This window comes from Aulonocara sp. 'chitande type north' Nkhata Bay, linkage group LG22 (assembly GCF_057382095.1).
Source record: "Aulonocara sp. 'chitande type north' Nkhata Bay isolate Kocher_YH1m ecotype deep benthic linkage group LG22, A_spYH_male_GT1.1, whole genome shotgun sequence".
Taxonomy (NCBI): domain Eukaryota; kingdom Metazoa; phylum Chordata; class Actinopteri; order Cichliformes; family Cichlidae; genus Aulonocara; species Aulonocara sp. 'chitande type north' Nkhata Bay.
The window spans coordinates 22,940,750-22,963,424 of record NC_141364.1 but is presented as its reverse complement, the minus strand read 5'-3'; the positions used below and the strand labels follow the sequence as shown (position 1 = coordinate 22,963,424).

The following is a 22,675-nucleotide window of genomic DNA, read 5'->3' as shown; positions in this document are numbered from 1 at the left end:
GGCGTGATGGACATTTTTTTGTAGTATTCAGATGTGTTATTGCAGTTGGATAACAGCTGTGTTTGAGTCTATTAGTCCTTGCTCTGATTGCCCTGTACCGTCTGCCTGAGGGCAACAGTTCGAACAGGGAGTGGCCAGGATGTGAGGTGTCTTTTATGATGTTTTGGGCCTTTTTAAAACAGTGGGCATTGTGTAGAACTTCCAGTGTGGGGAGAGGGCAGCCAGTGATCTTTTGGGCGGTGTTAATGATCCCTTGGAGTGCTTTCCTCTGAGCCCCTGTGCAGCTAGTGTACCAAATACATATGCAGTAAGTTAGAACACTCTCAATGGTGGCTCTGTAGAAGGACACCAGCAGTTTCTGTGTGATGTTATTCCTCCTGAGAATTCTCAGGAAGTACAGTCTCTGTTGGGCCTTTTTCAGCAGCTCGGAGGTGTTCACACTCCAGGAAAGGTTCTCCTCTATATTGACTCCCAGGAAGCGGAAGCTTGCCACCCTTTCTACACAGTCCCCATTTATGAATAGTGGTTGGATCTCTGCCTTTTTCCTTCTGAAATCTATTATGAGTTCTTTGGTTTTTGAAGTGTTGAGGAGGAGGTTATTGGCCTTACACCATGACGTCAGCTGCTCCACCTCGTCTCTGTACGTAGACTCGTCTCCCTTGGAAATGAGCCCCACCACTGTGGTGTCATCTGCAAATTTCACAAAGATGTTGCTGTGGTGGCGAGGAGTGCAGTCGTGTGTGTAGAGAGAGTAGAGCAGTGGACTGAGCACACAGCCCTGGGGTGAGCCAGTGCTGAGACTCAGGGCTGAGGATGTGTGATGGCCAACTCTGACTCTCTGTCTACGGCCCGAGAGGAAGCTGTTGATCCACATGCAGGTGCTGTCTGGAAGCCCTGCATGTGGATCAAAGAGCCTCTTTGCAAAAGTGCTTCGACGATTTCGGAGATGTCCGCCCAGCCCAGTCTCACGGCAAAGTGTGTGATAGACCTGCTTGCATCGCAAATGCTCGAGCTGTTATACCGCCGACAAAGCTCAGGTCCTGGTACACAAATGTCATAACCTCCACTGACTGTGCACCAACTTTATTTACTGAGGTTATATCTATCAGGTCTTTATTTCTTGATGTTCATACGTGTCATACTTGTTTTAAGTCGCCAATTCTGAATTATAACTAGCATTAACATATCTTTAAGGAGAGAGCAAATCTGATTAACATCTGATCTTTGTGTTTTTTGTTCAGTAATCAGCATGACCTGTGTATACACGCATAACCTTTATTCAAATAGATAATGTTGGTGTTTCCATCATGTAGTAACTGTACAAAGCTTGTTAGACACTGTGAAGCACAGACTTCACAATGTTCGACTAATATTTTTGTTGTGAATATTAATCATGAGGGTAAACGGGCAGTCCAGCTGCTGCCTCAGAGCCCAGTACACCATGGAGCGAGGTCAGCATATCCAGGATATCTTCAGCTCTCTAAGTTAACCCCGAGTTTCCCAGCTCGGTCACATGAAAGTGGCGGCAGCATCAAACTAATCTAACGGTCATCTACGAATTTAATTCACAGGTCATATCGATATTCTTTTACAGAAAATCATCCTTATTACTGCCAACTATTCCAGAGACGTGAACTCCACAGTATAAAGAACACAAAAATATAGCAGTGCAACACAACACTGCTGTAAAAGAGATCAACGCTTCAGTTTGTTGCAGATCAAAGTGGAAAGAATGTGATTGGCTGAACAGGTGTTATTGCATGTTCTATGTTATCTGCATTTCCATCAGTGTAAGACACTCAGCAGCAGATTAGAATCAAGTATAATAGCATTTATACATTTAATAAATGTATTAATACACGGATGTTCCCGTGACAATGCCAGGCACTGTTTGCGCAGAGATTTTAGTACAGCACGATGCTCATTTAAAACACATTCCTGAGTCTACGTACACATTTGATATGAGGTCAGCAATTAAATGGCCTGTATTTGTATAGCGCTTTTCTAGTCCCTAAGGACCCCAAAGCGCTTTACACAACCTGTCATCCACCCATTCACACACACATTCACACATTTACAGTGTCTGTGTCCCGTGACAAGCTGACCAGGCATGTGAAGACTACTCCACTACATTCGTGGCTAAAACATTAAAAGTGTAGTTGGTGACAGAAAAACAGGGTATTTTAAAACTTTACCTACAGTTTAGAGTACCGGCACCATTGCTGCTTGGGATTTGAAATGCATCGTGGGATTCCAAGCTGCCCCAAGTCCACACTACCACCAGTTCATAGCAATCGATTATCTAGGATCGACCTTACTTTGCATTGTAACCAATCAGGTGTTAGACAAGCTGCAGTGGCAGCAGTAACGCTGTCCCCTGAGTTTGATGGGTGAGGCTGACAGATAAAATTAATTCATGAACAGCCAGAGGTCAGGACTGCTAAAATGAATTAAATAAATACATCAATAAATAATTAATCAAATGTGTCAATAATTAATTAAAATGCAAACAAATAAATAATGAATTAAATATGTCAATAATTAATTAAATGTGTCATCAATATTTAATTAATTAATTAATTCCAATTTTAATTAATTATTGACACATTTAATTAATTATTTAATGGTGTATCTAATTCATTCATTTTGTCACTCTTGGCACTCCATAATGAAAACATGTTAAAAGTTAAACATTTTCCAAATTTCTTTTTTTAAATATACACTATGTTCACAGTCTTTCTTTCAGAGCTAAACTTTAAACACTGCGCACACTTGCAGCCCACTCTATGGGAAGAATAAAATGAGAACTAAACTTTTAAAAGACTTTTAAAATATTGACTGTATATTTTGAGAGATTTACAGATTCAAACATGAATAGAAATTCTATGTGTACACTGTTTCAGAAACCAACTTGTTCATTCGTTAGCATATAATGATAAGCCTGATACTGGACAATCTTGAGATATAGGAATAAACATTGCACCATTTCAAGTACAGACATTTTAGATACCATTCTGATTGGTTATTCGTCCTTTATTTTATTTAGTGGCTCAATAGGTTCTGCAGTTAAACCTGTATTATTCTTTGTAAATTCAAATGTCACTGTTTATGGAGCCTGTCCATCTTTTGGCTGATGTTATTGGCCAGTGTCGGCCTATCAGAGATATATCAGCATTATCATGTAAATTTAGTGATGTGTGACAACACAATACCTTTTTTTTCTTGCAGAACATAATGAAGAAAATTATGCATATGGCAACTTAGAAGTGGTGTCACTACACCTTACAGTAGTCTCAACACTGTTTGGAGCGGAGTGTGTCTCTGTGTTAGGCTGTTAAGTAAAATGCAATGCTGGATAGTTAGTAAACAAAGACCCCACTGATAATCAAATACACTTGATTAACTGATCATCAGCAAATGTGAGCACCTCTATAAAATCAGAATTTTTTAGCAGTTTGCCAGTCTGGAGCATTCGTGTGTGTGTGAGTTAACAAAATGACACATTGTTCCCAGCAAATTTACCCCAAGGTCAGACTGTGCAATGTTCAGAGAAACTGCAGAAAACCCAAGAGCTACGTCTCAGACTCTACAGGCCTCGGTTAGAAGGGAAAAATTGGGGAAAAAAAGACTGAACAAGTATGTCTTGTTTGGAAGGGTTGCCAAGAGAAAGACTCTTCTCTCTAAAAAGCACAGCTTAGCTTTGCAAAGAACAAACCACAAGACTTCTTTGGACTGATGAGACCAAAGTAGAGATGTCTGGCCATAATGCACAGTGCAACACTTGGTGAAAACCAAACTCAGCATATCAGTACAAACAACTTGTACCAACTGTCAAGCATGGTGGAGGAGGGGTGATTATTTGGGCTTACACCTTGTAGCCACTGAGTTGACCACGAATTCCTCTGTATATCAAAGTATTAAAGAGTCGAATGTGAGGCCATCTTTCCTACCACTTAAACTTGGCAAAAATTGCATCTTGCAACATGACAATGATCCCACAACTGCAACAGAATAGCTGAAAAAGGAAATGTGTTGGAATAACCCAGTTAAAGTCCAGACCTCAATAATTGATTAAAATGATGAGGTAGGACCTTAGGAGAGTTGTGCAAAAGTGCAAACTTCAATAAACTCAATCAACATTGTAAACAAGAGTGGGCCAGTACACAAACTTTCTTTGTCACATGTCTGTATATACAGTTTATATATAAAGAATATTGACACTGGCTTTTTTTTTTTTTTTACCAATTTAATGTCATCATCAGCATCTGTCCCTAGAAAATAACTTCTTCCAAATGATTATACTTGAAGTTTATAAGATGACATATTGTTTAATGTAATCATGTGGCTAGTAACATACTATGGGTGTTACATGATCCCAGTCCTTTCCCAGTAAGTATTTAATTTAAAACGACAACAGGAAACTTGTTATTTAATAAGAGCGAAACGTGAACAGTGAAATTTATGAGGTAAAGAGTAAACGACTCAGACAAAAGCCAAACCACAAAGCACGGTTAGCACAATTAAAACAAAAATGGTGAAGATACACCTAAAAAAAACAAAAGAACAACATGATTGGCAGTGCCACTCTCTTCAAGGCATTTCTGGTATGGCCGTTTTTCAAAAATGTCAGTCAACCAACTACACTTACTCTTTTTAAATAGAGATATGTAATCTGAGGCTCATTGTATTGGTTCCCAGCACTCCACCCAGAAATATAACTATACATGGAAACTATGTACTAAAGTTCAGTCACAGTAAACTGTCTCAAGTGCATCAAGAATCCTCAAATCACAGTACAGCTTTCTATGTAATTACATAACTTAAGTCTCTGGTTATGAAAGCTGTGGTATACACAGTATTTTATTAGTCTTTCCACAGTGTGTAACAATGCAAGCCTATAAACACATAAATACCAACACGCTGTGACTCTGGACTGGAGCAATATTTTAAGTGAGAAGCATTTGCACCGAAGTTGCTATGTTTCAGAGAGGAGAAGCACCCGGTCCTGGGTCTAAATGGTAAGTATGGCTTGTCCAAGCTGCTGTATGTTACTGGATGTATGCGGGTTAAATGTAGCTCTCCTGCTCTTCCTTCATAGGGGGAATAGTTTGAGTGCCAACATCCGATTCTTTTAATACAGTCATCTCACTTGTTTCATTTCTTCCTGTTAAGTTCTCCTCCTTTTGTTCTGTTTCTGTTTTTCCACCTTCTTCCAGTTCCTGTGCAGTCACATTAGCCTGCAAGATGTTTGGGTCTGTGCAGTAATGCTTGTGGTCGCGACTGTGTTTTGGGCTGTAGTCTTGGCTTTGTCCTTGGTCCTGGCTATTGAAGAAGTTGCGAATTATATGTTTAGGTAAGCCCAGCTGGGCAGACAAGGTGTGGACCGCTTCCTCGTCTGGGTTGAGGCCCACGTCCTTGATGAAACTTTGCAGGATACCGAGGGCATCTCTGGACACATTTAACCCCTGACATTGGACCTCCTTGTAACTTTCTACCTCATTATCTGTCTCTGAACAAACCCCAGCCCTACACTGTTCCTCATTCTTCATGTTGGGCCATTTCACAGACAGCTTCTCCTTAACCTTCCCTTTTTTGCCATCTCCCGTGATGTCATCTATGTCTTCCTTCCCTATATTTCCATCCCATACCTGTTCGCTGTTTTCTGCACCTCTGTCCCTCACGGTTCCAGCACAACCCCAGTCCCCACCTAAACTGTCCCTGTTTTCTCTTCCACCCTCAACCCATTCTTTACTGTCCCCTCTCTCACCATTGCTGCTGCCTCTGCCCTGCAAATGTACTCTCAAGTGCTGCCAGGCACCGCCAGCATCAGACTCGGCTGGCGATGCAGCGCAGGGTTGTGTCGGGGAAAGGTGAGGTCCTGTCTCGGGCTGAAGGGGTTGATGGGGTTGTAGATGGTGTTGCTGTGGCATCAAAGAGCTGCGTTGGTACTGATGAGAGAAATTAGAAGTGATTAGAGCAAAAAGGTTGGTATTTAAATTTTTCTAGTTTTGAGTGTGAGCAGTACTATGTTTGACTTTAAATAGTTGTGAATGAAATAAAGTGAAGTCAACAGAGACTGTTTCGCTCAAGAAATGTCACCTTTTATGTTAAAATGAAACTACAACTTAACATGCACACCCATCCATTGTGTTTTGTTTTTGTGTTTTTTTACCATATCTAATTGAATCTGCAGAGTTTAGACACTGATTTGCTGCTATATGAGCAAAGGCACAGGACACGATGATCTGGGCTGGTGTGAAATCAAGGGTAGTGGAGACCGTTTGATCTTAATCTCCTTAGTGTTCACATGTGAGGTGATCTGCAGTGCAGCCACCCAGAACTGATGTCTGCAAATGCACATCAGGATCTGAATTTGCCCATGTGGTGTTGACTTTTCTTGTCAACACTACATGGGCAATGATGCAATGATATGCTAGGCAGTGGGCTGTATGTTCACAAACAGAAGGGTATGCAACCATTTTATCTTTGAGTTTGTCCTATAATCAAGCCATCAATCCATGCACAAGCAATGGAAGGGAAAGAAAAATAACTAATCAGCCTCACGGATCATTGCTTAATGTGGTAATCATCTTTTTTTTTCTGACATCTCTGGCATTTAGCTGTCATTACTCTGCTGCTTTTCCATTGCACGCCCTAGAGATCTATTGGCATTCAATGTGATGTATTCACTTTCAGATTTCTGATAACTTTTTATCCATAACTTTTTTAAATTACAAAATTAAAGTCAGTACACCTTAGCCTCAAGTGTTTTCTGCCATGTATATAGCTGTTTAAAACTCTAATACATAATAGTTTTCTTCTCAAGCAAGATCTACTGAAGTCAGAGTGTCTGTTGATAATAATGTTTGTCACTTTTGGAAGTCTTACCAATGTATTGTCATTGCTTAGCAGGGTGAACCTGTCAATGCAGTGCTGTTGTGCAGTCATGTTGCTGCTCTCCTGTTCGTAGATGGCATCTCTTTCATTCTGGGACAGGCTGAGGAACCGGCGGATCATGCACAGATTCTCCCACAGCGTCCGGTTCTCTGGACTGGGTTCCTCCTTCCAACGCAGCAGCTCGCACAACCATCCCTACAGGAAATATGTGCATATGCACAAGGTGGCTACAGTTGCTTAACAACTCTTAAAATATCTTAAAAGCACATTCACTAATAAAGGGCAAGGGAATAAGCAGCCTTACATTCAGTTAGAATTGGTTTCAATGTGTTTAGTCATGTCACTGGAAAAATTTCCAGCACAAAGTGCTGCTGTTTTCTCCCCAACGACACACTTAGATCACACAACGTGACCATATCAATATGACTATGCTGTTATGTTTGACAACCCCTTTCAGGCTGTTTATGTCTATTTTAAAATGCTTACAGTACAGTACAGCAGACTGATAAGATAAAAAAGGTAATTTAAAGGTTGCAGAACATGAGTAAACTCACACATTAAAAAAGAGGCTAAGCTGGGGTTCAGTTTAAGCCTTGTAGACTGCCAGCAGAAATTTGAAGATGCATGTTTAGCGACAGCATTTGCAGCCTTACATTTAATTAGCTTATGTATGTTGGCACCCTATATACAGTGAAAGGGATTGACCAAAGGGGGAAAAATGAATTCACAATAACTTTCTCTATACATTGACTCCAAACTGGTTCAGTGTGTTCTCAATATACATACAAAATCAAAAAATTTTTTTTTGGATCTGCCAGATAATCTGAAGATTATAGCAAGATTTTCTTATCAGCATGAATTGTTTGTGTATCATGAAGGAAGAAACTTGTGAGTGACAGATTGAGGAACGTAAAGCCAAGCTAGTTTCAGACTCATGAACTGAGGATGATTATGTTTGCAAGCAAGCTGATATGCTCACACGCGCGCGCACACACACACACACACACACACACCTGGCTGTAGCCCAACTCTAGCACACAATGCCATCCAGATGCACAGTGCAGATAGAACAGGGAGATGCTGCATGGCTCTGCCTGCCAAACAACCGGGTAATACGGGGGGTGGGGTGGGGGATAAAAGATAGAGAGAGTGCGAGAGAATAAAGGGAAACAGGGGTGGGGGTTAAAGAAAGTAAGGTAAAAAAAATGGAGGCCAGTGAAAGAACCTCAGGGGTTTTGGACCACCTGGCTGTACTGGCATGACCGCTGAATGACCTCCAAACATCTTGATGATGAGTAGAAAGAAGAGGGAGTTATATGGGAGAAGAAAGAAAGAAAGAAAAGAAAAAAGAAAGCAAGCAAGAAAGAAGCTAAAAATTGGAGATGTGCTCGAGAGGAAGAGAAAATGAGACAGCTAAAATCCCCCCATTCCATGAAGGGAAATTATCCTCAAAACAAAAGGCAATAACAAGCTTATGGGGCCGCCATAAAAATGAGAACAATAAACACTCAAATCGTGCTTGTGTGTGTGTATTTGTATTAGTGTTGCTGTGTCTCTGTGCGCGCGATCACGTTTTACTTGCATGTGCTCTTACTGTATGTTTGTGTGCACAAGCGAGTGGTGTGTATGTGTGTATGGTGACTATTAAAGCGATAATTTAGGACACAATAGCAGTCTGATGCACTGATGATAGTCCTCTGCAGAGTACAGCTGCTGGTTGATTATCTGGGCTTTCCTCCACACACGGTATCCATCGCTGCTTTAACTGAGGCGATGGAGTCATAAATGAATGCTAAAATTGAGCATTTCATCAAGCGATAGAAACGATTGGGTGGTTTGTATGCTCAGATTTAAACTAACAAGAAGCAAAGTACCTGGCTCTTGGAGGCGGCAACCTTCGCAAACAGCGCCTGAGACACTTTGGCTCTCTTCATCTCATGCTGGATCTCCTCATAGATAGAGGCGCTGACATTGAGAACGCAGCTGTCTGTCCGCAGTCCTCTGTCTGCTGTAACTGGGGACAGTCTTGACTAAAAAGAAGCAAACAAGAAGGAAAACCGGGTTTAAATACAGGCTATGCAAAGTAATGGGCAATAGGAGGACTATGAAACAGATAACAGGCAAAGGTTTTTATGTTTTTTTTATTTGAAAATGCTCCACTTTGAGAGCTAACACAGGCATAGTTGAGCCAAGTGACAGAACTCACACTTGAATATTTCAATGCTGTTTTATGAACAACTTTAACCTTTCACAGCTGGTTTACAAGACTTTTGTTTTCATGTCTTTCAGTCTTTTGCTGGCTGACCTGTGAGGACCTCGGTGGCGTGTTGTTGCAGCTGGGTGTGAATACAGTCAGACTTCTCTCCTTCTCCTCTTGGTATATGCGCTCCCTCTCAGCCTCTGGGAGCTGCAGGAAGCTGTGCATTGCCCGTAGGTTGACCAGCAGAGATTGGGAGGCGTGTTTCGGGTCCTCCTCCTTTCGCAGGATCTCAGAGAGTAGGCCCTGATAAACACACAGAAAAATCACCGTAAGTTGATACTTGTGATGGATTTTTTTCCTTCTTCTATAAGCGGCTCCCTTTAGGGGTCACCACAGCAGACCATCTTCATCTCACCCTATCCTTAGTATCCTCTTCTGTCACACCAACCTTGTGAATGTCCTCTCCTCAGAGGACTTCCTCTTTTCCTCCTGCCTGGAAGTTCAGTATTCAACATCCTTTGTCCATTATATCCTCTATCCCATCTCTGCACATGTCCAAACCATCTCAGCCTTTCCTCTCTAACTTTGTCTCCAAACTGCTCAACCAGAGCTGTCCCTGTGATGCCACCTCCAGCTCAGCCTCCTGTCTTTTTGCTAGTCTCCAAACCATACATCACAGCAGGTCTCGTGACTATCTAGTAAACCTTCCTTTTCACTCTTCCTGCTATCCTTCTGTCACAACCCTGGCACTCGTCTCCACCAGAGCCATCCTGCCTACACTTCTTCTCACTTTCTTTTTTGCATTTTCCGTTGCTTTGGATTGTTGACCCCAAGTATTTAAACTCATCTACCTCTAAGTCTGCTCCTTGCATGTTCACCTTTCCACCTGTCTCCCTGTCATTCACTCACGTACTCTCTCTTCCTTGAAAAGTGGTCCCATCACACTTCTTCTCCATCCTTGAGGCATCCTCTCATCCTCCAAGATTGTGTTATACAATCTGGTCAAAAAGTCCACTGCCCTCTCTACCGCACATTGTTACCTCCACAGGATTGCCATCTGGCTTCTCAAGTACATGTTAGTAAATGTCCTAGCAGCACATCCTTTCCAGGTCGATCTATATATAGTAATGTATAACATACATGATGTTAGTGGTATAAAAATGGTTTAAGGGACACCAACTTTGCTTTCTTCATTTTATTCAAAACTCACATAATTTAAAACAAGCGGCAACTTAAGATAATATCTCGACCTTCAAGTGAGAAATGGTTAGCGATGATCACCATATATGATAGAAAAAAAGAAACAAGTCTTCACCAGTGCCGTGATGCTGACCTTTATTCTTCTAGAATTACTTATGGATCATTTCTCATTCTTAACGGTAGATAGACATTTTCTGAAAAGGTTTATGCCAGAAGAACTACTGAGTTAAGATAACAATCAGTAATGCTCTTATCAAATATGATAGCAATACTGATGAGCTCATCTAACTCCAAACTGCAACATTTCTTTGAAGCAGAGGAAAAGTAAGCATTCAGTTGTACAGAGGGATGACAGATATTGTAATTCTGCTTTAAAGCTATATGAACTCATAAACCTGAATTCTTTTCCTTCATGTTGAATGTTCAGCTTTCACAAACAAAATGATTCAGGTCAGGTATTAAAAGCTCCAGTCTCTCAGGAACCACAAATGGAAAAGGTCTCATGAAATATTATGTATTCTTTCACTGTCTTCATTTAAAGATGATAAATGTAAAGTTTCTTGTGAAACTAAAGGAATTCAGCAATAGCCTCGTATCCAACTCTGAATCCTATTCAGTGGCATCTTGACAAAACCTTGCAGTTTAGGGTTTCACAGCCAGCTTCTAGTCAGTGCTTAGCATGCTGCTCGCCTGTACATCTAGCATTATTCTGTCTGTATCTGTCTATACAGGGAAGCATTCAAACACCACATGCAAATTTCAGGGATTCCTTCCCTGAAAGGAAATCAGATTTCACACTGGCAGAGAAATGGCTTTAGAGGAAACAGCCTTCTTATTCAAATAATAGATTGTGGTTGGAGCTGCCCAGCAAACCCTGCCTTCTGAAGAGATGGAGGCTTGATGTGAGTCGTCAAATGACAAATGCTTCCCTCGCTTTTAGATGACGTTTTGGCATCGTGCCCAACTTGTATGGCTGGCACCAGAGCACCTTGGACTTGGCAACAGGGAAACATGGGGGTGGATAATAACTAACTCTGCTTATTGTGATGAAAATGATAATGAAGGTAATAATAATAATAACAACGGGCTTAGCCGGTCCTTTGAGCCCCATTTCTGTGGGCACACTAGTGAATATAAGATGATGGACACAGACAACAAAGCATTTTAGTGTTAGAGAGGAGGCGATAGTAGAGGGAGATATGGATACAAAATGAAGGAGACCAATGGACAAAGTAAGGGAGAGATTAAATATAGATGGATTGACCATGGGGGTTAGAGATTAAATGAATAGAAGGGCTAATGATGAAATGAAAGGTGGTGAGATGGACAGCGAGATATAGAGGTAGAGAGGGAGGCAGCAGTTCTCTGAGGGGTTGTGATTAGTTGGCCCAGCTGCTGCTTCAGTGCTGGCACCGGCTTTGTGCCGCAGAGAGCTGGCACAAACACACACTCACACACGCATACAAACACACATGCACAAGGGGGAGGAGGCACTACGGCAAAGGCCATGCCAGTGTGCCAACCATCTCACACTCACATATTCACAGAACACACTTAGCTATCACCGCAGCACCAGGGCACGAGCAACCTAATCACCACCAAAGAGTTGAAAACTGCTTTAAAATTCGATTTCAGCATCTTTTATTTTGCTCTCTCCTGCAACCATACCTGGGTCCTGTTAAATGCCACCCGGGCAAAGACGGCTTGGGAGATGCCTGCTCTCTTGAGCTCCTCCCTCACGTTCTGGTAGATGTCAATCGGCACCTCTGATGGTCCAGTGGAAGACGCAGCCAAGGTCTGGTTTTGCAGTCCGGCAGAAGAGCTTCCACCCGGGCCGCACTGCACTTGCTGCAGGGCTTGGGGATCAGGAGCTTTAGAGAAGACCTTGGCAGGAGCCCTCCCTACAGGGGGATGGTTCAGATACTGCTGTGGTGACGATGCCAAACCCTGGCCAGCAAGCATGCGACTAACAGCATACTGCTGGTTTAGAAACTGGGCCATCACCAGCTGCTGGTTGACCATTTGGGAGCTCAGAGGCTGGGTTACCAGCCCAGGAGGGCGCAGACTGAGAGGTGGGCAGTTGGATATGTTGGCAACCGCTCCACGAGGGAAAAGGAGAGTTGAGCTCTGGTCAGCGGGGGTACCAGTGGCTGGCTGGCTGAGGGTCATATGTGAGGACTGGTCAGAAAAGTTGTCAATGTCTGGTAAAGGACAAGGAAAGAAGAGGCAGGACTATTTTTTACTCATTGTTCAAGTGCTAATAACATCTCCAAGTCACAGGATGATTTACATTGTGGCAGGAAAAAGTGGGTGAACCCAGGTTTTCTTCAATATCTGGTCACCAGGTCATATATGATCGCAAGTTTAAGTAAAGAAAAACAAAATAAGCTTCTTCAGGTCATCAACTGGCATCTCTGTTAGGTTTAAGCCTAAGTTTAGACTGGACCAGAAGATAGATTTTCTTCATTTGAAGCCATTTTGTAGCTAGTTAAGCATCTTGATGTATCATAATACTCCCTCCACTGTATTCCACCCATGGGATCATGGTTTCACTTTGGAATACAGTCCACTTTTATTGCCCTAAGTAGTGGTTTGTGTTCTCCATAAACAATTTATTGATTAACTGTCTCTCTGGGCTCTGGTTCTTTTATTGTTGTGCATTTTGTATTTTACTGTTTGTCGTACTGGTAAAACCTCATCCCGAATAAAAAAGAAAAGCCAGTTCTGGGAACTTTGGCAGGTTTGGCAGGTGTGTAAGCCTGTCCCTTCATGGTTACATCACAATCATGTACAATACAGTCATGACACTTTGCAGCTGTGTAGCTGACACCAACATCCTGGCCCCAGATGGTAGATGGGTGTTGTCTGGGAACTGATATGATTCCTGTTCAAGATCATCTTTAATTTATAAGTTAAGTTGTTCTAAGACGTACTCCATTCATATTTCAAGGATTAGACTCCATGTTTACTGAGTCCTTGCTTTAAATAGCATTTGTGGTCATCAGCAAAGATATTCAGAGACTTTTTTTTAATCTGTATTGTACATGTTTAGTAGTTGTGACAGGTGGTTTGTGCGGTTTGCACAAACTGGTCTTGGAGACACCTACAATGGTGGGAAACTTTCACTTTATTAAGTACTAATCTAATAGCATGCAATTTCCTACAACACTTCTATCATAAAGTTTGCTTTCATGCAATATTTTCTTTTTTTTTGTTGACATTGTTGAACAGTTAATGATTTTTAAGCTAAGATAAGCTAAGATTTTTTGCATTTGAGGAGCAGAAGCCACTGACATCACCCCACCAACTCAACACTGGACAATCTTATCCAAATCCCTTGAGGAGTACTGGTAATAATTCGGCTGTATGTGTAATATTGAGGTTATAGGTAACTGGCAGTGGTATACTGTGCTGAATTATAATAAAGGGGCACTTTTAAATTGCATGTTTTGGTGGATGCCTGCGAACTTTTGTCACCACAGTAATGTCACAAATGTGCAAAGCGCACCGAACTGTGTTTGTGTGTAACCAAGATCAAAGGTTTACTTTGAAGAATACAACTATTTTTGTAAAAGTTCATAAAATAATTGTATCTGTTCATAGTTATAACTTATTCAACGATTTGGCTATCTCTAAAAACAAATTCATACGGCTTATTTTAAAGGGTTCAACAGCTTTTCCTGCTACTGCACTGTAAAATTTCCCTATAAAATGAAAATAGTGAAGCATTCATCTTTTTATTCAAGTTGCTAAAAGTGTATGACGCCTGTTAGTAGGACAAAGCTCATATAATCAGTATCTAGAGTGTATCAGACATGCTGTAATACTTCACAGGTGTGTTTTGAGTTCTCTCACCCTTGAAGCATTTGGACTTCTTGAAGTGCTTGTACCATCGGCCAAACTCATGACACTTGGCAGCTGAGACATTTGCATAGTAAGTGCTATTTACAATAGATGATATCATACTCTGAAACAGAGGGGAAAAGACAATAGAAATTCATTACATTTTCTGAGCTCCTGCTATGGGCGGCTTGGGTGTCTCAGCTGTTCACACATCTGATATTAATGAACTCAGATCTGTGTTATTAAAAAGACCCCCAGGTAAATAGGATAATAAAGACAGATGAGAGTGTCAGTGTGTGAGCTGTGTGGGTATGCATGCATCCATGCATACATGCGTGTGTGAGTGTGCAGTTAAACAAAACACTACAGGTCATCAGAGACTATGCCTCTGTCTCTCATTCACTCACTCTTACACACACACACACACACACACACACACACACACACACACACACACACACACATGGTTTGTCCCTGAAGACTATCCTGTGCAATCTTTACATCTTATTACACCTTTCATCTTCTCATATTTATTTTAATCTGCTTCCCGCAAACAAGAGAGGGGGGTTAAGGTAGTGATAGGAGAGGAAGAGAGATGGGGGAGGAAGGATTTGCTTGTATCAGATTTTAACACGGCAGAGAAGAGAGGAATCTGAGGTAGAGAGAAGACGGTGAACAGTTATCCTCTATCAGACTGTAGCTGTCCTACGCCTCGGGCAAAATAATAGATCGACCAGGTTGATAATTATGAATATTCATAAAAAGGCCTTCCCCAAACACTGCGTGATTAATGACAATTATTTCTGCAGTTGTGTCTGTATTTGCTTAATTAAACACACAAGAATTGAAGATATTACATTTAGATTATCGCTGAATCAGTCCAGAGTGCAGAAAAGGCTAAACAGCAAAGGACTGAAAATCAACAGGATCAAGATAGGCAGCAAGCAGGCAGCATGGCTTTTAAGGAGATAACCATCTCTCTTTATCTGTTTCTCCCTCCTGTGCTCTGCCCCCACACCTTATCTATCTCTGCATCTGGACTTCCTGTCTAACTACTGGACCCTTTGCTTACTCTTTGCCACATGTCAAAGAGGGCACAGAAGATTAAATTGCATGCATGTTAAATGCTAATTTTGAATTTTAGTCAAGTTTAGATTATTATCTCTCTTTTGTATACCTGGGACAGTGGGCACTCCTTGGCCAGTGAGCTCTGGTTCATGTCCTTGAGGAGCTCTTTCAGAGCATTTCTCACCGTCGAGTGACTCCACTGCTCGGCTGGCAAGTCCTCCAATTTAGGACAGCTACACAAAGGTCAAAGAAAAAAAAGAACTAGATGATTTTAGTATATTACTGTTTAAAGGTATATTTAAGCTCAGCAGTGTTTTACTTTGACAACAAAGTGAAACACTACTAGACCTTCCATGATGTAACTTAATGGCATATTTCATTAGAATCTCTCAACATGGTTATTAACTGAAAAAGCTCCGGTCAGAGCCAGAGAAGCTCAGTAGTATCCCTTCAAGAAGACACCAACATGGATTGTTGTCTAAATGCTGAAGCACATGTACTGTCTAATGCAATAAAGAAATCACAAGCACACTTAAGCTCAAGAAGCTTCAGATAACAATAATGATATCAGGTCCGTCTTTATTTGCAGTACACTGTTTTCATAGAATATATATATTAAAAAAAACAATAGGAAAAGTACATTTGGTGTCAAAGTGCTGGTATTGCATATGCTGACTCAGTGTCATTACTAAAACCTATGATTTAACCACTTTAAACTTCATCTGAATGTACATTTGTGCAGCAATGTATAACTCACACAAACAGGACAAAGATATGACCCTGAAGGCAAACATACTGATATGAGTGCTGTCTGCTCTCTACCTGTGCAGCTGAATTTTAAGTGTGATAACGTGGTGAACATCCTGCAGCATGTCTGCCACTGTTGCATCTGGAGCGTCGGTTACGTAGGACAGAGGCACCGGGTTCCACCTACCCACCTGGATCAGACCTGAACACACGCACATACATAGGTGAAAATAAGAAAGATTTAGAGTTTAAGCTGCGCTTTCTTTGCATTGCAAGTGTTTTTACCTTTTGCCTGTGCTGCAGAGCTGTGTGAATATCCCAGTGTCAGCAGGGCCATCTCTATCAGCTGGTTAAACAGCAGATCTCTCTTAACCAATACAAACTCAGCATGCTCTTCTCTCCTCTCTCCTTCCAAAGGGCTTTCCGTGTGCTCCACCACACAGAACACCGGCAGCAGGCTCCCTGCGGTGACAGACATGCATGATGCCATACACCAAACCATTTGGGTAATTAGAAGTAATTCATCAACTTATACAAAGTATTTTTTTATACATGCATTTGCATCAGAACTAGCTGAAATTAAAAAAACACATTTAGGGTTATGAGATAAGCTCAATGAATTTGATAACACAGCTGAGCCATAATCACAGAAGATCCGTGTAAAACTAAAAAAATACATATATGGGTTCAAACCCTAGGCTTCATCTTTTCACCCCATGTACCTCTGCTGTGCCAGCTCTTTCCCTGTGACCTCGCTGTGGTGGGTTTCTGTGCCATGCAGGGGTTTTTGGCCACAGGACTACCTTGTCTGCTCCTCTCCTGGGTCGAGGGTCCCCCCTCATGTTGCTCCACTCGAGCCAGCTTAGCAGGAGGAGGGCGAGGGTCTACAGCAAGATCACAGCCCTCAGCTTTCTTGATTCCATTACACAAGGGATCCATCTGTGGTCTTACACTAATACAGAGATAAAGACGCTTAAACATCAAATACTACACTAGGTAAGCTAATAAAAGTCACTTATACCAGTTCTCCTTAAACTTTTATTGACAAACTTTTTTTTTTATATGTACTCATAGACACCAATTAAATAACTGCAAACTGCTCTAACATTCGCATACATAGTGAACGTCAAGAGAATGTGAGCTGGAAACTGCCACATAAAGTAGCCATAATAAAATATATTTTTAAACACACACACGTGCACGCAAAGGTTTAAATATCTGTCTCAGCATCGGGGATGACCTTCACCCAGATGCCTCTTTGAGGCTAACCACTGAAATCCCTTATAACAAAAAAGATGCAGTGAATGCTACAGCGCAGTTTCCCCACAATAAACTGCCGTCGCCTCCCGGTGCGCCGCTTGTAAGCGCCGCTGATTCGCTTCATTGTTAGCAGCTAAAAAAACAGTCCGACATCTGATTCTGCTGAAGTTTGACTGAGGCGAAACCAACCTGTTTCAGTCTGCACAACGTGCATGCCCGACCCGCTATCGTACATCAGCAGCCCATTCCCGCAGACGGCGTCTGTATCCATATGGTTCTCCCCGCTTCCATAGATCTCTAGTTGGAGAACAGATCCGCTTCTCCCGGCTGTATGTCCCGCGACACGCTCCTGTGCGTCCTATTACTCACAATAACCGTTTACCATCTGAATTTTCTCGTTTTCCCCTTGTGTCAGGAGTAACTATCTCGATCGATCCTCCCTTGTTCCCCGACAGCGCTTTGCTTTCCGATTAAACTAGCCTCAGCACAAGTTGTGAGCGACCTCCCAGCCAGAGCACCGGGGCACGCTGCTTCTGTGGATCAAGCTCCACAAAGAACAATGTGCGCCGAGGAGCTCCTGGAGTATATTTCCTGTCATATATTAGACCACTGATTCAGGGAGAGCAGTTGTTGGTTACACTTCAAAGCGCTGTGCGCACGAGGAGAGAGAGATAGCGAGAGAGAGAGGGTGAGAGAGAGAGAAAGAGAGAGAGAGAGGTGGGGAGGGGGAGACCTCCCTACACAGTCTCTAAAATCCACGGACCCAGCTGCATTAACATATGGTGTAATAATGAATTCACTAGCGCGCTCCGTAAATGTATTAAATGTGACAATTGCGCATAAATCTATTTATTATGTTCTGCCGCATGCTGTGCACGCACTTATTATTGTCTTTAGGGTATTGGAGCTCTCCATGGTAACAAAGTGGAGCAGGGCAAGGTGGAACTGGCTCACTGATATTAACTTTTGAACGCTGATGTTGTCACAAGATTATCTAAGGCTCATTTTTAATATGCAGAAGATCACTTTTTTCTACTACAGGAAGAGCAGGAATGAGCTCTATACTAAATTTACAGTAGTGTAGGGTGTTTATACTACAGCTCATATTATATGTGTAAAGGTTATATTAAGCTAAAGTATACAGTAGTTGGTATATTGCTGTACACTCAGAATGGCTGTTTCGCTGTTTTTAATGACTAAATTTCGTTTTAAAGTGCTTCAAGGGGCTTCACTTCTTCAGTGTACCTCGAAGTGTTGATATGGCTGCATGAGTTATCATTGGAACCAACTTGTCTTCTGCCCTTTTTGCAGCAACCTTAAGCTGCAGCCGAGCGTAAGCATACCTCCCCCATGCGGTCCACTGCAGAGGAGGTGCACTCCATCTCGGAAGCTGAGATCCTCAGACAGTGCTTGAAATCTCTGTGTGGGTATCACAAAGCAGCGGGCGAAGTGTGCGCTCCGTGCGTGCACGAGAGGGAGACAGAAAGAGATGAAGAGTCAGAGATCACTCATGCTGGCAGACAGTCTGTTTTCCACCGGTTCATTATAGGGTGGATGGTGTGCAGTGGAAGTGTATGTTTGGGGAGCGGGAGTGTGCTCTACTACTTTTTGACTAATTAAACAAAGTGAATTAGCTATCTCCCCAGCCAGAACGAGTCATGGCTGGTTACACATCATTCATCGTGACTAATTCACAGAGAGAGATGTCACTCAGCTGGGCGGAAACGAGTGCGTGCGTATATATGTGTGTGTTTGCAGCATTCCCCTTGCACCTCTGGGTATTTTGCTAAGTAAGGTTCGCAGCAGTGTGTCATCTACTAGTTTGTGTGTGCACGTGCCTTTAAGTTTTTATATGTTGAAATTTCTTCCCCTCTGTTATTCTCTGCTCTACTATTTCATCACTGGCCTGATACGTCATCAATGAGGCTGCCGTGCTAAATGATAATTAAGACCATTACACGCTCACAGAGCGTGCTAGCAGTGCACCGCACAGCTCCCTCAATCGGAGCCTCATCTCAGGGGACACCCTGCTGCTTACACAGTCGCGTATCTCAGCCAAATTAGGTTAGATTTTCACACCACCTCATTCGCCATAGATGTGATGTGGTTATTATAACCTCATGATGTGGTTAGTGAGGTGGCTGCCGTTACATGGGTGGAGGCAACACGTCAGGGTGTTAAAGGGGAAATGGATTACCGGCACAAAGTATTGCACAGTTTTGTTTCGCCTGCTCCCTGATCTTAAAGCGGACCTATTACGCTTCACATTTTTATTCCGGTACTCCACTAGAGTAGCTTTGTGTGATTCACAGTTCAAAATAATACTCGTTAGTCTTGTACTGCCACTTGGTGCTGTCTGAAAGAAGCAATTTTAGCTCCTCACCCTTTAAGGTCATGCTTATTTTGAGCCAGCTTTCTTCTAATTGGCTGCCCCTTTTAAACGGGAGGTTTGATAGGTGGGGCTCCAATACTCACGGCCAGAGCTGTGTGACGGACATTTCCAAAATATTCACTCTCAGTGACGTCATGCAGACCTAGGATTACAAATACTGACAAGGCATTTAGAGCAGCCTGAAGGCTGAGCTTCTGGCTCATAGGGATTACTTGCGCATACAGTGACCTCAATTTTAGCTCAGATGTTCTGGGTCACATAGAAAGAAAAGCAGTCCTGTTGCTCTCTAAGCAGCCATCGTACCTGTGTATTACAGCGTCCTGTTGTTTTACTTCATCCAGGTTTATCACATGATTACATAACATAAACATTACGTGATTACATCTACATAAATGTAAATAGGTCCTTAATCATTTAGAGAAAAGTCTTCATTATCTTAGCATAGATGAAATCTCTTGTGCTTATCAAAGAAACAATAAATTGGGGGAGTTGCATGTCCAGAATACAATCCCACCCAAAAAGCTTTCTTCATGTGCTTGCTCTAAAGAGTTAAGGGGCCAAAAGGCTACAGACTTCATGCAGCGGGGTGTACTGCTCTTTTCACGAAACATCACATCTCTGAAAACATCAGAGAACTTTTTGCAAAGAGGCCCTATGTGGAAAATTCGACAGCATATTTGAAAATTAATTAATTAATTATTTATTTATTTCCAACATCAATTAATTAGTGAAAGATTTAATAAATTAATTATTTTCTATTTTAATCCATTAATGACAGGTTTATTTATTTATTTTTCCAAATTTGATTAATTAATGACATATTTAATTATTTATTCATTTCCATTTTTAATTAGTTCATGCCGCATTCAATTAATTAATTAATTAATTAATTCAAAGTTCACTGAATTAATAACATAATTAATTCATTATTTATTTCCAATTTTAATTAGTTCCTGACACATTTAACGAATTATTAAAATATGTCACTCTTGGTTCTCTATATTTCTGGGCAGAATTTGATTCGGGGCCCCGCCCCCAGCTAAACTCATCACCAACAGCCTACTTCAGTGCCACCATTATTAACTATATGTTGTCCATGCTTGATCAGTATGCATCTAATAAACCATTATTATGTTTTTCTAGTGTGCTGGAAAGAAATAAAATAAACGAGCAGACAGTGCCCTTTTAAAACAAGTCAATTGTTTTTTTTAAATGTGCAAAAGGGCACAACAAGAGTTTATAATGACCTAAATTAAATTTTTCATTTTTACATGACGAATGCCACATGACAAATGTAAAAACAGACAATATTAAATAAATTAAACAGAAACCAACTAAATAGAGAGCTAGCACTAGATTATTAACTTTAATGCCTGTGGTTTCCATGCAGCATCACCTAAGCTCACTACAACTTGACTGAACCAAAAGCTCTTGTTTAGCTAATGTCACTGTTAGCCAGTCTTAATGATTAACTGCTTATATGTGATTATTCTCAGAAACATACGTTTATCTTCCTTTTTTTCCCCCTCTGATTCTTTTCTTTTCTTTTTAGCCCCAGGGGGATAAATACTTTTTTAAAACTTACTTGGACACCAATCTTCTTACAAATACTTACACTGTGCATGAGCATGATCCTGGCTCTGACAGTAAAAATGATTATAGCAGTAGCATGAACTTGTACTACTGATATGTCACATGCACAAGAAATACATTTAATCAAACTGTCTTTTGTGACGTTTCAAGCGCTCTTGGGGGCCCCCTGTTGGTGTGGGTTCCCCAGGCACATCTTGCTGACAGACAATTCCTTCAATTCCTATCTTTGTCTAAGGTTTTAAGATGTGGAACAAAAAAAGACAAAGGTGCTGAGGAGGAGGGGTGGGGCTGCCTGATGTCAAAAGCCTAATATAAATATGGTGGGATTAAAGTAGGAGATTTGTACAAGATAAAAGTGATCTTGATAAATAAGAAGGCTAGCTATGTTATTTAATTCTATGATATACTCCTAGGACACTTGTTTGCTTACAGCAGGATAATGGTCCTATACACAGCTCCAAACTATTACAAAATATACAACAGCAGAAGCAGCTGGCTGTCTTTGTCCAGTGCAGTGGACAAAAAAGGAATATCAAACATAGTTAATGGATCTCAGTGTCACTGAACTATTGTGGAAACAAGCTGACCACATGGCCTGTAAGAAGTGTGAGTGAAAAGCATAACCATATTACCTCCATAAGCTTACATCTAGTGTCAAAGGTCATTCAGGCTCTGATGCTGCAAAATTTGATGAAAAGACAAAACGATTGTTTTACTTTGAAAAAAAAACTTTGCTTATATCTTTGCTTATTTACTATCAATGTTACAATTTATTTGATGAATCTGAGCATAAGCTCTCATGTCATTCTCCAAACTTATGAGCCGTTATGTATTTGGCAGCCGTAATTATCAGTCATAAATTAAGATAGCACTTAAAAAAAATGACAGCTGGGATGGGCTGCATGACCCTAAATTAGATAAGCAGTTAATAAACTGAATGGAGGGAGAAAAAAAATATATGATCAGACGATAAAATTCAGCATATTGCTAAAAGTTCTATTTTTGAGCTGTTTGTTTTTGACTCTGTTACAAATGACCCGTGTCTAGTTTGGGCCCCTTAAATGTATCAACAGATGTTTGTGTGTTGCTATCTTACATGTCCTTGGAGTAAACAACTAGCTACACTTTGATTGACTGACAATCTTTATTGAATTTTTGTTCACATTAAAAGTTTGATGATATAATGTAGAATTACATGTATGTCAGGGGCAATTCTCTGCACAACCAAATCTTTTTGTGTCTAAAATTCCTGTTTTGAATGCAGGGCTTTCTCTTGCAATGGGTTTGGGCTGTGAGTTCCTGGTAATATTACTTCATTCTTATTCAGCCACTGTCGTTATCATTTGCTCTAATATGAAACATCTTTACCAGAAAAAATCTCTCTGCAAACATATTAGATGGCCATACTATAATCTTATCTCTAACATTCATATCATAGCTTGGCTTTAAGGCAACTGTCTCTCCTCAGGTCTCTC

General features: G+C 41.2%; 1 protein-coding gene across 3 annotated transcripts; it reads right to left on the bottom strand.

Annotated features, from left to right (window-relative positions):
- Positions 1–4,412: 4,412 nt before the first annotated feature.
- Positions 4,413–17,842, bottom strand: satb1a (SATB homeobox 1a). Of its 3 annotated transcripts, none has more exons than XM_086280694.1 (11): positions 17,405–17,842; positions 16,678–16,907; positions 16,241–16,417; positions 16,031–16,157; positions 15,318–15,441; positions 14,153–14,264; positions 11,966–12,498; positions 9,203–9,400; positions 8,772–8,927; positions 6,889–7,092; positions 4,413–5,948 (listed from the first exon to the last, which is right to left on the bottom strand). In XM_086280694.1, the coding sequence occupies exons 2-11, from the start codon at positions 16,892–16,894 to the stop codon at positions 5,067–5,069; spliced, it is 2,730 nt and encodes a 909-aa protein (XP_086136820.1). In that variant the 5' UTR covers positions 16,895–16,907; positions 17,405–17,842; the 3' UTR covers positions 4,413–5,066. The 3 variants fall into 3 exon arrangements, with proteins under 3 accessions (XP_086136820.1, XP_086136821.1, XP_086136819.1); XM_086280695.1 differs by having other exon boundaries at positions 16,678–16,839; XM_086280693.1 differs by lacking the exon at positions 17,405–17,842 and having other exon boundaries at positions 16,678–16,936.
- Between the last annotated feature and the right edge of the window lie 4,833 nt (positions 17,843–22,675).